This window comes from Leptopilina heterotoma, unplaced genomic scaffold, assembly GCF_015476425.1.
Source record: "Leptopilina heterotoma isolate Lh14 unplaced genomic scaffold, ASM1547642v1 Lhet_115, whole genome shotgun sequence".
NCBI classification, from domain to species: Eukaryota; Metazoa; Arthropoda; class Insecta; order Hymenoptera; family Figitidae; genus Leptopilina; species Leptopilina heterotoma.
In genome coordinates, this window is record NW_025110834.1 from 766,114 (window position 1) to 784,657 (window position 18,544).

General features: G+C 30.4%; 1 protein-coding gene across 2 annotated transcripts in view; it reads left to right on the plus strand.

Moving 5' to 3' along the window:
- LOC122509388 overlaps positions 1-18,544 on the plus strand; it is a 127,945-nt gene that overhangs the window by 47,879 nt on the left and 61,522 nt on the right. For both annotated transcript variants that reach the window (XM_043623416.1, XM_043623426.1), the window contains exon 2: positions 14,122-14,182. In XM_043623416.1, coding sequence (XP_043479351.1) covers positions 14,149-14,182 — 34 coding nt within the window. In that variant the 5' untranslated portion in view covers positions 14,122-14,148. The remainder of the gene's footprint in view (positions 1-14,121; positions 14,183-18,544) is intronic.

Genomic DNA, 18,544 nt, shown 5'->3' on the forward strand with positions numbered 1-18,544 from the left:
TCGGATGGTTTTTTAGGAATTTTTTTGATAAAACTGTTTCAGGTAGGACTTCTTTACATTTATTGATGCTTTAGTACATATATTGAGCTTTATAAATATTTAAAAAAAAATTGTTTTTAATTAAAAATGGCGGAGATATAACTATTGGCGTGGATCAATTTTTCCGGAGCACTCCTTGATGGTGTACATGATTGGCAGTTCAATTTTTGTCAGAAACAAGTAAAACAATATTTTTCTTAAAAAGTGATAAATTTTGAACAGAGTGCACTCTGTTCCATATGGGAAAACCATATGGGAAACCACATGGGATCCTATGTCAAAAACCATGTAAAACCCTACTTCCATGAAGGAAACCACGTGGTTTACCATGTGGTTTCCCATGTCAAACCATATGGGAAATTGAGACAGGATTTTAGTTAGGAATAGACATGGGGAATTTGAACAGTTCATCCATGCATAAAACCATATCAAATCCCACATGTTTTTCCCAGTCAAATCCTAAACCGAATCCCATGTGAAAAACAGTATCATTTATTTATAATTATTTTCCCAAGTCAATCCCCAAGTGAAAAACAGTATCATTTATTTATAATTATTTTCCCATGTCAAATCCTAAACCAAATCCCATGTGAAAAACATTATCCGCCTTATTGAATATCCCTACATGGGAATCCACTTGGAATTTTACAAGGGATTTCACATAGGATTTTATATGGGAATTGACATAGGATTTCATGCAAGATTTCACCTAGGATTTAATGAGACATCACATAGTATTTTATTAAAGATCCAATGAAGAAATTTTCAAAGGATTAAAAATTATTTAATAAAAAATTAAATAATATATAGTATTAGTGTTACAAGTCATCAAAAAAGTAAAAAAACGATAATTTGAAACACGTCCTCTCTGCTACAGGTTCTCAGCTTTTATATACTTCCAGAATCGTCTCAACAGCGAGAGAAGTCACTTTCGCCACCTAGCGGTGAAAGTATAGGAGCGACAGTAATCTTTAACATTACTAAGGAAACCATGTGGAATACCACGTAGGATTCCATGTGGTTTCCTACGTGGGGATTTACATGGGATTTTACTTAGGAATTCATTTGGGAATTTATTTCTACTTAAATTCCTAAGTAAAATCCCATGTAAATCCCCACGTAGGAAACCACATGGAATCCTACGTGGTATTCCACATGGTTTCCTTAGTAATGTTAAAGATTACTGTCGCTCCTATACTTTCACCGCTAGGTGGCGAAAGTGACTTCTCTCGCTGTTGAGACGATTCTGGAAGTATATAAAAGCTGAGAACCTGTAGCAGAGAGGACGTGTTTCAAATTATCGTTTTTTTACTTTTTTGATGACTTGTAACACTAATACTATATATTATTTAATTTTTTATTAAATAATTTTTAATCCTTTGAAAATTTCTTCATTGGATCTTTAATAAAATACTATGTGATGTCTCATTAAATCCTAGGTGAAATCTTGCATGAAATCCTATGTCAATTCCCATATAAAATCCTATGTGAAATCCCTTGTAAAATTCCAAGTGGATTCCCATGTAGGGATATTCAATAAGGCGGATAATGTTTTTCACATGGGATTTGGTTTAGGATTTGACTGGGAAAAACATGTGGGATTGGATATGGTTTTATGCATAGATGAACTGTTCAAATTCCCCATGTCTATTCCTAACTAAAATCCTGTCTCAATTTCCCATATGGTTTGACATGGGAAACCACATGGTAAACCACGTGGTTTCCTTCATGGAAGTAGGGTTTTACATGGTTTTTGACATAGGATCCCATGTGGTTTCCCATGTGGTTTCCCATGTGGTTTCCCATATGGGGATTTTCAATAGGGTGACGAAGCCATTTTAAAAAAAAAATTTTTTACGCAAATGGAAGCACTTCAAAAATTGACATTTTTTTTTGGCTAAAATTACCGTATAAAAAATTGGATAAAAAATTTTCAAATTATTCAATCAAAAAAATCCCACGTCACTCTGTGGAAAATCTATTTAGGAAGATGTATATTAATTTTCAAGTCAATCGATTGAATAGTTTTTGAGTTATCGTGTACACCGTCTCGAAAATTGTGGTTTCGAGAAAAACGCAAAAGAAGAAAAAAATGAACTTTAGTGTATTATAACTTGAAAATTTTTCAATTTACTATTTAATCAGCAATTCCTGGGCCATAATTTTTTTTATTTAAGAATGGAAGGGATACAATGAAAAGGACCCTTCCTAAATCATGAAAGGGCCCCCTAGACCATTCGAAAATAGAAAGTCGCTGCTTCCAGCAGCTCTCGGCGCGTCCCCACCGCGCTGACTTCTAATGACCATAACTTTTGTAATTAGTGAGACATTGTCTTCGGCGACATCTCAAAATATTCGTTAGAATATAAACTTTGAAATTAAGCAAAAAAAAAAAATAAATTTTTTTGAAAATTTCAGGGTGGCGTAACCCCTTAATGAAAATTCGATTTTATGCGAGTTACGTCAAGAATTTCTCAATTTCTACAATTTTAATGAATATATCAGGTGCATAATTCATTAATTTTTACTAACAAGAATTTTTTTTATATCTCATAGTCGCGATATAGTATGAGCAAATGTATAAAAATGTGGGTTAGCAATATGGAAGCTTTTTGTGGCACATATATCTCAGAACCCAATTTGTCCTCATTTCGTGAGATTTCCCCATAAATAAAAGAAAAATATAATAATACAAAATTTGATAACAAAATATTTTGACAAAATCACAAAACGTCTTTTTTTCCCCACCAGGTGGTGCAAAAAAGCCACTTGCAGTGCTGTCGTAAAACTCATATAACTTAGTCTTATTTCATGGAATTCAAAAAAATGTTCTACATGAATTTTGAAGCTTAATAACTAAACTTTCAGTACAAATTGGAAATTCGAAAAAAGAAATTTAAATTCTGATTTAATAGTGTAAAAATTAAAAATGTGACTTTTTCAATCAACCCTACTCTATTCTGTATTATTAACCACATTTGCTACGATAAGTAAAAAAAATGTCGCTAATGTATGTAACAGTGCGTTAGGGGTCGTCCATAAATTACGTAAGACATTTTGGGGGGAGGGGTGGGTCTGCTAAATCTTACGAACCGTAGAGAAAATGGCGCTAATGCATGTAAAAAATCTTACAAAGGGGGGTGGGTGGTCAAATTTTCCAAAAAAGTGACTTACGTAATTTATGGACGGCCCCTTACATGGGAGAGGGGGGGGGGTCAAAATTTTCAAAAATTAGCGTTACGTATTATATGGACGGTCTCATTATTAAACTTTATTTTATTTATTAAATTAGCTTCTTGATGTGGATATATGTATTAATGTTTTTCAACTTCTATTCATTTAAAAATATGAAATAGAACAGTATTTGTTACTGTATTATAACAGATAATTTATAAAAATTAACAAAGATTTCTTTTTCGAAATTTTATTTTTTTTAAGAGAATCATGTCATAAAAATTAAGAATATCAAAATTAATTCAATACATTATGCGAAAAAAATTAATATAACTTAAAATCATCTATAACCTCTAGTTCTAGATTGTTAAAAGGTCAGACATTTTGGTCGTAGAGCTGAAGAATAGTATTAAATCAGTCTTAGGGATTTGCAGTCATACGTACACGACCATATGCAAATTACGTCTGTAAAACATGCCTTCGCTTGTGGAATCGCCATCTTGGAATACCTTGAAGGATATCGACTCTAAACTTGAGGCTTGTAATTTGTTCCTGTAACTCCGTCTTTCTTTGTATTTATCATATGTTCTTCAATGATCCTTGTCTTTATTTTTTGGCTTATTTCACGTAAATTTTTCTTTCTTTTTTATTGACAAAGGATAATTCTGTCGTATGTAAGCAATTCGCGTAGGAAATGCGTTTTTAAACAGTCTTGCTTTGCCCAAAGTGAAAGCAACGCAGAATTGCATCAAGAGATCTGGTTCGTGCCTCTAAATCGACTGATTCCCACGATGCTCTTCACGTAAGTATGTCTTTTGAGATTTTTACTTGAGACATGAGATTCAATCGATTACAACTGAACAACGTACTCTTCTTGCTTTTCAACGTTCGAAAAGGGAGATTGGAAAAAAAAAGATTTGGTATAAACACAGACGAGGCTTGAAAATTATATAAAAAAAGTAATTTCACTTTTCCTATCTCACAATTTTTTGGTAGATCAATCTATTCATTTTTTGCTTCTCGGATAAATTCAACACTATTATTTATTGTTCGTAAAAAAATTAATTTTAGAGTCATAATAAAGTTATCATTAGAATCGAAGTAATAATTAGACATTCATTAAAAAGTACTTATTTCTTTAATATTACATTTTTGCAGAATTTTCTTCAATTCACATCTAAGTTTTGGAAAAACACAAATTTAATTTATTTCTATTGAAGCGAAAACTTCTCATTTTACTTTAACTTTGTAGTTAAGTTGTAAAATATAAGGATGGAGAAATTTTTTATAAATGACTTAACAATGCGGTAGAGAAAAGCAGAATTCAATGTAGAAGAAAATTCTCCATGCGGCATTCCGTATCAAATCCGACTGGTCGAGAATAGATTTTCTTTATATTTTGTTGCTTTTAAGTTGCAGGGTCTTAATTAAGTATGTTAAACAGTTCTGAAAAATTTCAATAATTTTACAAGATATTTGCAATAATAGAATAGATAGATAGAAAGAAACAATACATTCGAGATTCGTAATATTACAGTGATCTTACTGTCTGACATCTATAAATATCCTCTTAGTGCTAATATTACATGATAATATTAAGGTAACATTACATTAATTCAGGTGAAATTGAAATGATTTCATACTTTTTAGAATTAAAATTTCATCAGGTTAGAATCGAACCCTAAACCTCGTGCATAGCCGCTTGGGGTTTGGTATACAGTAAACCCTCGTTAATACGAACTTGAAGGGACCGAAAAATTAATAATTCGTGTTATCGAGGCATTCATAATAAATAACATAAAGTACCATAATTAATAATTTTGCTTTTAGGTCGATATTCGATTGTTTTCTTTCACTCATAGCAATGGAAACACTATTTCTTGTATTATTTGACGGAAATACGTTTTCATACTAATTGATAACGATTAATAGAATTATTACATTATCAAAAATATTTTAAGGGGTAAAAAAATATTTGGAACAAAGAACTCTTAGTGTGATGGTACCAATTTGTACGCGTTAACCGAGCTAAGAACGAAATGAGGACCGCAAAAACTGTTCGAGTTTCGTATTAACCGGGTTTCGTGTTAACCGAGGAAGTCTCTATACAGTTTATATGCATCTCTGCCGGGACCGCAATTTTTGTTCGTGTTAAGAGAGAATTCGTGTTAACCGAGTACGCGTTAACGAGGGTTTACTGTATTTAGAGCCTAGTTACACCGTAGAAAGTAAAGTAGTAAGCTGGGGTAACGGAGGGAAAGTTGAATTCGCGCCTGCGCAGCTCAGTTTTCAACAATGTAATATTGTACTGCGCAGACGCGAATTCAACTCTTCCTCTGTTTTCACAACAAAACTTATCCTTCCCTACTTTACCCTTCACGGTGCAACCAGGCTCTTAATAGGCCTTTTAATACTTAAAAATAACAAAATGTAAACAATATATGTTCTTGATCAGTCGGATATGCCGTAGAACGCTCCTAAGTAACTTTTACCTGGTTCAGATATTATAGTCTTGTATTTAGGCTGACTACGATAAACGCGACACTTGCGCTAAACTCTTGTAGTGTCATGAAAAGGAATGAACCCACACGATTGCTCGTTTAGAAAGTGCGAGATGCGCTCAATCCATTGCTATTGGTATAATATAATATCGAGAGCGAATCGTGCTATCTACCGGCTCTTTGCCCTCATCTCAATAGTCGAATTTTCCCTCCTCTCGTCGCTTTGAGTTCATGACATAACAGATAAAATTATTCCTAAATGGAACTATAACAATTCATCATTAATAAAACCTTTTAAACCAATATAAAGCAATTGATTTCAACCAAATCATTGCAAATTTCGATAATTTTCTTTTAAATATCATACTTTCTACTCTTATGGAAGAGACGTATTAAATAGAATATTACAAAATGCTTAGAAGTCACTTCATAAGTTTCAACTTATTGTATAATTTATTCATCGTTAAATGATGATTTACTTACTGAATGAAAAGTTTTTTACATTTTATATCTTTAAAAATTTAAGTAATATTAATTAAATCATTACGTCATTTTAATAAATGATGCATTATGTTGTTTTATTTGCATAAATTTATATGATAATTATACACAAATTATTTTTGTTTAAACTGTATTATATTGTCTCCCGCAGGATTCGAGACTCCTAAGTAGATACACAAGTCAACTTATTCTCTGAATACAAATTTCCTTAAACTGAAACGCAGCTCCCTCCAACGACAACTTAACCTGTTCGCATCTCACTCAACCTCTCAAAATTCGCCAGTGCTAGGGCTTCCGCTTCCAGTTCCCTTTGTCCAGACTGACTGTCTCCTCATTAAGGCCCACCTGTCTTTTAATTACTTAAATCCTTTACCTCGATTGTCATCCTACAACCATTTTTTCTCCCAATTTCATCCAAACCTTTTACTACCATATTCCCAACAGTCGTACTTTCAAAGTAGCCATTTTCATTTCTCCTAATTCACCTCATCAATCATTAAAACCTCAAACACTTGTCCATTACACTCTCTCACGCACCATTTTACCCCATCCACCGACACACATTCCCTTCTCATTCTTACCTCACTTCCATTTTTTCTTTCGATCCAAGCCTTCTCTCCCAATTAACAACTATCTTATTCTTCTCTCTCTCCACGTTCTGTCCTCACACATCCTTTCAATTTCATTACTTCCTCTTTCTCCTCCTCACTTTCTAGTTCTACCAACCATATTCTCGGAATCCCATTCGCATCAATACCCATCGCTTTCATCTGCCTAATATTAACTTTCACCCCTATCCTTGCAGCCAGTCTCCCTTTACACGATCCTTCATGGATCCTTTAAGGTTCCTGCATAGTAACCTACACAAAATCCTAACAGGATCCATTGCAGGATATTGGAACAAGGATCCCATACAGGTTCCAGTGCAGGAACATTATAGCTATCAATGTTTCATGTAAAGGAATACTTGCAGGATCCTACACATAACAATTTGAAGATGCTACGTAAAATTTAGCATACATATACTAAATATTTCGATATGTGCGGGTCCTAAAATACAGCAGGACAGAAAAATGTACTGCTCATTAGAAAAACTCATAGAAAACTACTGCGCAGGATATTAAAAAAATACAGAAATTAATTGAGGAAACCATGTTACGTATTTTTTGAACGGCCCCTAATACATAAAATCATATGAATTCCCACATGGAATCCAGCATATTTTTCCCATGTGGAAAACAGTTTCGCAGTTATATAGAATTATTTCCCCATAAGAAAAATCCTTTTTCATTTTTTGAAAAAATTTTCCCATGTGAATATCAGTATCGTCTCTATTGAAAATCCCCACATGGGAATCTACGGTATCCTATGTCAAAAACCATGTAAAAGCCCGCTTCTATTAAGAACCCATATAAATTCGTCTACTACTGTTATTCTGCAGCACAGCTGTTTTTTATTACTTGAATAAATTAAAATTACAAGAAAGTAATGTTAAAGTTATAATTAAAAGATCGAACGAGAGAAGATTAAAACAAGTTATGAGATGTAATAATTATTGTGAATAATATTAATTATAATTAATCAACTGACACTTACACTATATACTAGTAAATAGATAGCTAAGACAATACACCTATATATCTATATATAAATTTTTAATTTTTTTGACATTTTTTAAAAATATAGCTGAAAAAATTTTGAAAGAATTTTTAATTTTTTTTTTATTAATCCGGTTTTATTCATCATTAAACATTTTAATATAATTTTCTTTTTAAAAATTAAAACTTTATGGCTTCTTAAATAGCATTTTGCTGAACTAAAAGAAGAATATCTTACTATAATTCATCACAACCAGTCATTTAAGATCACTTTCGCGACACACCGAGTCATTAAATACTTTCGCTCATGTATTAGATAATAAAAGCATATTCCTGGCAATATGGTGCTACAATAATAATAGACATATTAGAAAATATACAGTTAGGAATCTTTAAATTCGCCACAGATTTACTGGCGACTTTGCATATATGGTTATGTCAAATCTCGTTTTTTTCGAATTTTTCATTGTCCATATTTTGTATGTGTATATATAACAAGTGATATAATTTTATCGAACATTGGGTGGGGCCTATATATCCTCCAGTTGAAAGGTATGAGTCAGGAAACAGGGAAAAGCTTGAAAAGAGAAAAAGTAAGGTGAGTCTCTGGTTTTATATAAGATGAAAATCATTTTAAATCAATGGAAGGGAAAAGAATGAAGAAAATGAATTATATGTTATTTGTTGAGGATCCGTCATCAATTTCTTATAATTCTAAAGGAATTAATATAATTTCTACACTAAAATTACATCGGTATTTTTTTATGAAAAAATGTATAAAAATATATGAACAAGAATTAAAACTTTTTTCTTTCTCTTTTTATTATTTATGTAGGGAAATCTCTTATAATTAGGTCTAACTACAAAGTAGGATATAGCTGCCACAGAACTTTCAGACATAAAAATTAATAAAGAATAACCGAACGGGGTCATGACACTTTGCCCGATATAGCCGCCCTGTTGGGGCTCGTCCGGGTCATGGGATTTCCCCTGATCTTTTCGCTACTTAAAATTTAAATAATTTATATAATTAATAATCTATAATTAATAAAGAAAATTGTAAATTTGCATAATTTTTATTTCATAAAGTACGAAGTTATAAATAACCATACGTTTTTGCTGATTTTGGTATTTTATAGGTATAAGTCAGTTCCTCAAAATTTTTAGCAATTCATTAACGCTTTTTTGTTCGATAGCATTAATAACGATCTTAACTAACAACATATCTTTAGAGCCTGAATTTCATCGGTGTTATTTTCATTGCAGTTTGTTTGTAATTTATTTTTTGTTTATATAATTAAAATCTGTGAACTTATTTTTCTTTGAATTTTTTGTTTTGAAGAAACCTAATAAAATTAAAGTAAAATTGAACTATTAAAAGAAGAAGAACTTTTTTTAAAACTCTGATTTAAGGTACGATGATGAAAAATATAATAATTCTAGTAACGATGCTACATTAAAACTACTAAATAATTTTCATTAAGATTCAGTTGATGAAATAAAAAAGTTACAAGGATTACTTTCGCATGTGGAGACACAGTCTAGTGTCAATCAAATTTATCATATTCATCAAAGGTCGAGACCCACACGTTATACCCACATCTTATAGAAATCTCACCAATGTATGATCAGAACAATAAGTCACTGCACCTACACATCATGACTACCTGATTCACATAATTATGTCTTTTACAAGTTTGACATAGCTTAAATTCTCAATTTATCAGTTTAAACACAAGATAGACAATGACAAATTAGGATTGAGCATCAGCTATATACATATGTTCGGATGTCCAAACGTATATTAGAATAAAATTAAAAAATCTTTTTGATGCCACACCCCTTGAATTGTTAAAAATTGAAAAAAGGAAACATAATCGAGGTGGATATTTAATGGTGACGTCAAGCCTCTAAAGAGTTTTATGTATTTTATAAGGTGGAAAATTACTTTCTATAGTAAATAAGTAAACTATAAAATTGTTAGAAATAATTTGATTTCAAAATAATGCCATTTCAAATGCAAAATTTTTTGTTTATTTTAGGTTTTATAATTATAAGGGAGAGTCAGTACGGTCGGACCACCTCGGGTTTCTTAGTAATAACAAACTGGCGCCATTTACCATTGCATGTAAATACTTGTTAGTGATGGTAGAAAACTTTTCAAGTCACTTTCATTAAGTTCCAATGAAGTACGCGAGCAGTACAAACGTAAAACGTAAATGTGTAGTGAATTTTTAAGCAAAACTTTTTCTTAGTGTCGAGAAAGATTAATTAAACAAAAAGAAATATGCAAACAATAAAGTAAGTTGATGAAATTTATTCATTAGGGTAGAGTGGGGTGAAAAAGCCATGGTGTAAAAAAGCCATTTGAGTTTTATTTAAAAACTATTAAGCCGATTTATCAGCTGTTTAGAATATAAATACTATTAGGTAATACGCAACTTTTGAATCTAGTTTGAATGTTGTACCTAGATTAATATTGTTTTTATTGTAATTTTAATTTTTTGTTGCTTTTTTGAAAACATTTTGGTGAACTTTTCAAACATATTACAATCTGATTAAGTGAACGAATAATAAAAGTAAATGTTTGTACATAAGGAGAAAAGTATACCGAAAACGTATACAATGTTAATTTTTGGAAATTGAACTGAATTAACAATTTATTTTTGCTTTTTTTAATAACTGGTCTTGGGTGTAAAAAAGCCAGGGCAAAAAATCCATTGAATATTTTGTGAAATTCACTTGTTTTCTATTTAAACTAACCTTCTTATTTTACAAAATTTCTCGTGTTTATTTAATAAAATTAATTAAACACAACGAAAAAGTAGTTCAAAGTGCATTAAAAAAATAAACAATGAATAAACGGTTGCAACGAAATATGTTATCTGTGGTGAAACTTAAAAAGAACTTCTAAAAAAGGTACGAAAAATTGGCAGTGCAAATCGAAAACAGGTAAACTTAACCCTTTAATGGCCAGTGGTACACATACGTACCACCTACTTCAAAAAATCATAACTTTCTTAAAACTTAACGGATCAAATCCGCTAAGGTCTCATTTTGAAGGGGTGAACGAGAGTAATAAATACATATGCTTCTCATTTTCCAAAAAACTACCCTTTCTGAAATACACCCCTTTAAAAAACGCGAAAAATGACAAAAATTGTAAAAAAGGTATAAATTTAAGAAAAAATTTTTTTTTTCGGCTTACGCAGTAACAAGTGTTTAAAAATATTGTAATCTTTGTAAAAAAAAATTAATAACAAAAATTTTCCTCCGGGTAAAAAGAAAATTAATGAAAACTACCCCCAAAAAACAAAACAATTTAAAAATCTACCGAATTCGCCTAAAATTTATTACTCGGGGGTTTTCGAGGTCGCTGATTACGAATCTGATGTCAGTTTTCAAAAATTCAAAATGGCGGATCCAATATGGCGGCCAATAAATTAAAAATTTATCATATTCGCCTGAAACTTGTTACTCGGGGGTTTTCGGGGTCGCTGATTACGAATATGATGTCAGTTTTCAAAAATTCAAAATGGCGGATCCAATATGGCGGACAATAAATTAAAAATTCATCATATTTGCCGGAAACTTGTTACTCGGGGGTTTTCGGGGTCGCTGATTACGAATATGATGTCAGTTTTCAAAAATTCAAAATGGCGGATCCAATATGGCGGACAATAAATTAAAAATTCATCATATTTGCCGGAAACTTGTTACTCGGGGGTTTCCAATGAATCCTTTTAGTATGGAACGATAAAAGAAAAAAGGAGAAAGGAATAAAAATTGCAAAAGGTAAAATGTCGTAAATTGGTTAAAATTAATATAAATTATCTTTTTCCAGTTTTCAGAATCACAATTGTTCAACATTAATAAAAAAATATATCAAACCATTTACCCAATATACAAAGATAATAACGAATTTCTCCAATTAAACTATAATTGTATCTATGAACAGTTAATAAATAGGGGTGAGTTCTGAGGATGCTGTTTATTATTATTTTCATCTATAACTGTGTAATTCTGAAAAACATTTTATGATTTAAAATCAATTAGAATTAATAATTTTTAAAAATCTAATACAAAACTTTTTATCATGAAAGGATGGTTATTTGACCTTAGGGTTATTTTTTTAAGGGTAGTTTATATTTACTATCATTACCCAGTCACCATAAAAATATTTTTTCGTATTTTCGAAACGTATAGAATTAATAAAAATGACTTTTTTAATTGTTCAAAACTATTGACAGTATGTAAGAATAATTATTAAATAGGGGTGAGTTCCAAGTGGGGGGGGGGGTGATTAACATTTTTATCCATATCTGTGTCACTTAGAAACATTTTTTTATAATTTAGATGCATTTAGAATCTATAGATTTTTTTTAAATATTCACAAAAATTAATATCGTCAAGAGGTGATTATTTGACTTTGAGGGTGATGTTCAAGTGGTTATTTATAATTCTTTTTCATTTTTTAACAACCAGAGAATATTTATAAATAATTATAAAGCTGACAGGAGCTAAAAAATATTTAATTTATTACTTAGATTAATTATCAATTTTTTAGGGTAGTAACATACGTTAGGGGTGGTTTTAAGGGGTGGAACATGTTAAAAAAATTGTTTTTTTATATTGAATAATAGAATAATCGAATTTACTAAACATTATACGTTTATAATAACGGCAAAAAACTCGCCCATTAAAGGGTTAATATAATTTTCAATTTTGCTTGCTAAAAACTCTTTCATATTTATTAAAATATTTTTCAAATAAGACTATTTGTCATATAAATAAAGGAAAACTATAAAAATACCTAAATTGATAACATGTTTTGCTAAAATCGTAGGGTGGCTTTTTCACCCCACCAGGTGGTGCAAAAAAGCCACTTGCAATGCTTTCGTAAAACTCTTATAACTTAGTCCTTTCATGGAATAAAAAATATTTCTGTTAAGAATATTCAAGCTTAATAACTAAACTTTCAATAACAATTGGAAATTTGAGAAAAAAATTTTAAGTACAGATTTTACAGCATCAAAAGTAAAAATGTGGCTTTTTTACCCCACTCTACCCTAGAGAGTGCTTTAATACTTTGGTATGTTATTTGGTTTTTATATCGTGCGTTTATGTCTGTGTGCTAAAAAAAGCAAAACGACGCAAAACTTACGGTCGGGTCACTTTATGTCGTGCAGATTGGGCCACTTGTAATTTTACAATTATTTTGCGTCCTGACATCGGAAATTCATTTTTTGACGTAGGGATGTGTGAAAAACGTCATTTTACAGTGTGCAAAATATACTCATGTTCGAAAAACGTTCGTAAAACATTTTAAAAAGTCTCATTTCACATCTCCTTCAATAATGTATTGTAAACGATTCGTGTACTGAGAACGTTTTTAGAACTTCATACGTTTGTAATATACTTTATTTTGACAAGCAAACGTTTTAAGAACGTTTCTCGAAAGTGAATCTTTTTTTGTCCAATGAGTTTTATTGAAAAATTTATATTAATAATTTTTTGTGATTTTTCTTGAATTTTTAGACCAACTTCGAGAAGAAAAAGGAAAACTAACCGTGGAAATCTTGATTTTCCCAACGTAATACAAGTCATTAGGGATGTAATATGTGATCATGATTTAATTCGATCAGCGGGGCGCAACTATAACACACCAAGGACGTCATTTACTAATAGTCTAATATTAATTTTTTATACGATTAATAAAATAAAAAATTGATAAAGAGTAATTTTTATATGAATTTTATATTTCCTTTTCCAATTTTCAAGTGCATTTCAGCATTCTTCTGTAATTTACGGGCCGTTTTTAGTAATATTCCTTCATATCACATTGATTTTCTACGGTGGCCCGACAATAACGACATTTTTTCAAAAATGTTTATAACTTTTCCAATTTTTGTCCATTAATTTTCTGATGTACAGAAGAAACATTCCACTTTAGAAGATCTTTCCAACGATATGTCAGAAAACGTGAAATTCGGCCTAGAACGGAAGTTATGGGCACAAGTCAAAAAGTGTCCCTACCGTACTGACTCTCCCTTATATTAATTTTTTTAATTTGGGCATGATTAATTAAAATTTTTCTATATTTATTTATGCCTAATAATATAGAGAAAATTTTCTAAAAAGTTCCGAGATGGGGCGATTATATATATAGTAACTATATTTGTTATTCCAAAAAAAAAAGCATAATATAAGATTGTATCCTTAAGTGTCCGACTATTAGTGCATTTACCATATTATTTCTCTCATTTTATTAATAGAATTTACATAACATTTTTAAATTGTTTTTACAGGAGAATAAACTTGTCCATCCCGAAGCCATGAACCTCGCGCTGCATGGACTTTTGCTTCACGGTAAGTCATTATTTTTTATTTTTTGATAAATTTAAATAATGCCATTGAGAGTAAATGAAAAATAATATTATACTGTGGGAGATTTGTATATTTTACCTTTTTACTTAAATAATAAATTATACCAGAGAATGTTAATTAATTCAAGTTAACATCTGTTGGGAGTAACGAAGCGAAGGAAGACGAATATACTCAAATGTAGAAACTGGGTTTCCATGCTAAAGCTAAGGTGTTTTCCGACGTGAATATAAACACTGAGACTTTATACAAGTTGAAGGTATTGCAAATAAATCAAAAGGGGAATCAGATGCATGTAGTTTCATTTCAAGTTCACACTTACACGCGCCTTAAAGTAATTTTTGCAATCATTAATCTTTAGATTATACTATACAAGTTCCATGAAAGCATTGAAATTTATTTGACTTTGTTCTTACTTTTCTTGTGTAATTCTATAAGGATACGTTTAAACTATCGTTGTTATTGTTCTTTGTTCAGTGTAAGGGAAGTTACTAATAATTGTAATTTATTTAAAAATCCTAAATGTTTTTAAGGGACCCGCGTAAAAGAATGTTGGCTACCTTAAAGCTCCCCATATTTGAAAAGATATTTTTAAAATTAAATGTATTCGAAATTCGTGACTACTGCTTTAGGTTATCACGCAACATAAATCTTTCTTTAAAAGAGTCAGTAAATTAAAAATAAATAATATTTTATGTACTTTTATTATTTTTAGAAATTACTGCATAAATATATAAAAGCTCCTTTTTCTCTATGTAATGTGATCTTCACACGTGGGCCGAATCATTGACATTTCTTATAATTGAACCTCACCAATTGCCTTCGCAGACGCGTGGATGGCGGTTCTTTCATTAGACGCTCAAGATTCATTTTGCGACTGTGTTGTAGCCTAGAAATTTTCCTTTTCTTAGTCTCGCGTCAAGTACTATAGTCACAATATTTGATCAAATCCATCCTACTCACGGGATCAAATTTTCTTTTGTAAGATATTTTCGTTGATAATTGAAATTCACTTGTAATATTATAATTTTGCAACCATAGTAGCCATACTATTCATTATTTACGAACAAGAAATTTTATGCAAGTGTGAAGCTCTCAAAAAGATTAGTATTATGTAAAAGAAAGAGAATAGAGTTTACCATCATTCTCAATAAACTCATAAACAAGGAGTTTCTGATTAATAAAAAAAATGAGAATTATACACAAAACACACGTCTCTACGCGAATACAGTCGATTAAGAAATATGAGGACGTCTAGTTGAATAATTAGATTCAGTGATGACGCACAAAATACAAGAACATGACAGCTTTAACGTGTAAAACTTCCTGATGTAATTGAAGAGCAAGAAATATCAATTATGTTTTCAGAAAGTAGCACTCACAATTGTCGAGTTCTCTGAAGGAAATTCAGCATTATATATATATTTTTGGCGATTATACAAATTTTAATGTCAATCTTCATTTATAGTCCTGCTTAAAAAAATTATTAGAAGATATGGAATTACATATTGACCATTGAGACCATGTAATGCATTGAAGTAATTTACAATTCTCGTCATCCAAGTTCCGGTCATATTGGTAAAGGCACCCAATTAGCATCACTTAAAACTATTTTAATTTTCTTTAAAGTTTCTTTTTTTGTTAAAAAATTCATTTAAATATTTTTAAAAATTTTCAACTTTTTTGCAAGGTTTAGTCAACTTTTGCGCCCAACATTGTGAAACTGCTTTCGCTATTGTTTTTAGAATTTTTAACTAAAATTCTTCATTAACCCCTTCACAGTCCAGTGAAAATAAAGTTTTTGTGCCATAAATCTTCAAAAAAAAAATTTTTTTTTTTTTAAACATGACATTGTCATATTGTACGTTTTTGGGGTCACTGAATCAAAATCCGTGATCGAAAATTCAAAATTCAAATTGCACGACATTTTTGTGCCGCTATAGAGGTAAGTGACAGTGAAGGGGTTAAAGCAATTATTTTTACTAATTTAGAGAAAGTTTTTTGAGATTTCTATTGTTAAAAAATGTGTAATTTAATTTAAAATATGTTTAAAATTAAATTGTTTTTAATTAAACTTTACGACTCTAGCCCCACTTGCAAAAAGCACAGAGAGCATCGTCTAGCAGAAAGTCTCAAGTCCTACACTTCTCTTAGTGTCTCAATAAATTTTCGATTTGCCGTGAATAATTTCTTTCGTGTATCTTCATATTATTACATGCTACTTATTTTTATATGTTACCTTTAGCAAACAAAATATGAAATTCCAAAGCTATTACTGACGTTCAAATTTCACGCATATTGAAAGAGAATATAAGTTTCAACAGATGCGTAACCGCAAAATTACTATATATGGAATCTAATAAAAGGCGATTTATATTTGCAGGGCAAATAAGTTATCTCGATTAAATTTCAATTTATGCAAGATAAACCAGAAAATTGATTAAATAAGAGTGTACGCGGCAAGGAAAAAGGACGTTAAAATAATACCACACAAGATAATAATATATATCATGATCGGAATATTCATATTTTCAAAAAATCAGCCCACGTAAGTGGCGCGCTTCAAAGAAAGGTATATTTTTAACTTTTGGAATAAAAATACACAATAAAGGGGATCAACTCTCAATATAAACCACAAATGTTTAAATTTTGTATTACATCCAAAATAAATAAATAATTAATAAAAACTGGTTTTAGTTATACACAATTAGAAACTTTTATTTAAGGTGAATATAAAACAAATATGATCTTAAAATGATTTGCTTCTTAGGTACCTAATAATATATGATTCTCTTTAAACGGTTTAAAGTAGGCACTTTCGTGTCTTTGAATTATAGAGCAAGAAGTTTCAAATGATTTTCTCAAGATTGACCTATTGATATAAATCGAATTTTTCTCAAGAATTAAGATTTCGACTAAAGGAAGAGTAATAAGTAAGATTTGCGAATCACTATAAACTCTCCGGAAGTGAGTCTTTAAGTAGATGAGGTCAAAGTACTCTACAAAACAAAAAAGAAGGTGGAACTGTAGTCTAAAGATGTGGAACTAAAAAAGAAGAGCAATAGAAACAAAATTAGAATCAGAAATTGGAATTTAACGCTTCCACCCACACTACATGAAAAATTTCCTGAGGGTTGAAATTATTGCTGTCACTCCGATCTTTGAATTATTTTGTTGCGAAGCTAATTAAACAGTGTGGATATATTAAAACGCCCGCATGTAGTCAAAAATTTAAAGCGAAGAAAGGCTAAATATTGGAAAAGGTTAGTAAAAAAATTAGTATTTAGCTTACAAAGGAGGAGGGTCGATAAGGCCTGTTTTCGGCCCCATTGAAATTTTTATTTAAATGCTTAAAATACATTTTCCGCCAAAGAAAAATGATAATTTTGATGATGTACTGCTGCACTGGAATGCGTGTATCTCCGACATTTTTAATTTTTCTGAAAAAAACTATTTCGTATTTACATAGTTTACAATATGTATTAAGAAACAATAAAAATAAAAATGTCTTATCTTGAATATTTTCGTCAAAAAAAATTCTTAAAAAACCGTCCAATTTAAATGCGTTCAGGGTGGCGTAACCCCTTAATTCCCCTTATTTTAAAAAAGTCGTCCGACATTTTGAATTTTGGAAAACTAACATCAGATTCGTAATCAGCGACCCCAAAAACCCCCGAGTAACGAGTTTCAAGTCAATTAATTCATAATTAAAAATTTTTATTACCCTTATTTTTGATACAGTTTTTATACAAAACCCTTATTATTTATGCTCCAAACACCCTCATTTAACCTTTAATCTTCAAAATTATCATTTTTCTTTGGCGGAAATTATCGACTGTCCTCCTTACGCAGTCCTTCAAAAAAAGTGTTATGTATTTTAGATCGGAATACAAGTTTTAAAATATCGGAATCAACATGCCAGTAGAAAATTTTAAAATGTTACCCTAATATCTTTGAAATGACAGTTAATTTTTGTTAATTAATTTCTGTTTATTTAAATTTTGAAAACATTGAAAATTACAATTATATTTTAATATTATATCCATCCTGACGATTTTAGCTTAGAGTATTATTGTGCGAGTGAATCCATTTAGAAAAAAGAAAAAAAACATTGTTATTTTATATGGATCAACACTTGTACTAGATTTTTTGGTCAATTTTTAAAATAAATGCAAATATTTTTGCAAATGATGACAATACATTTTTGTTGGATAACAATTACAGGTTGAGTTGAAAATTACATATTTTATGCGAAAAGTAATAAACACAATAATTTGTTTTAAAATCCTTTTAACATTTACAGCAAAAATACAAACTACTGTAAAAGTAAGATAAGAGTCAAAGTTA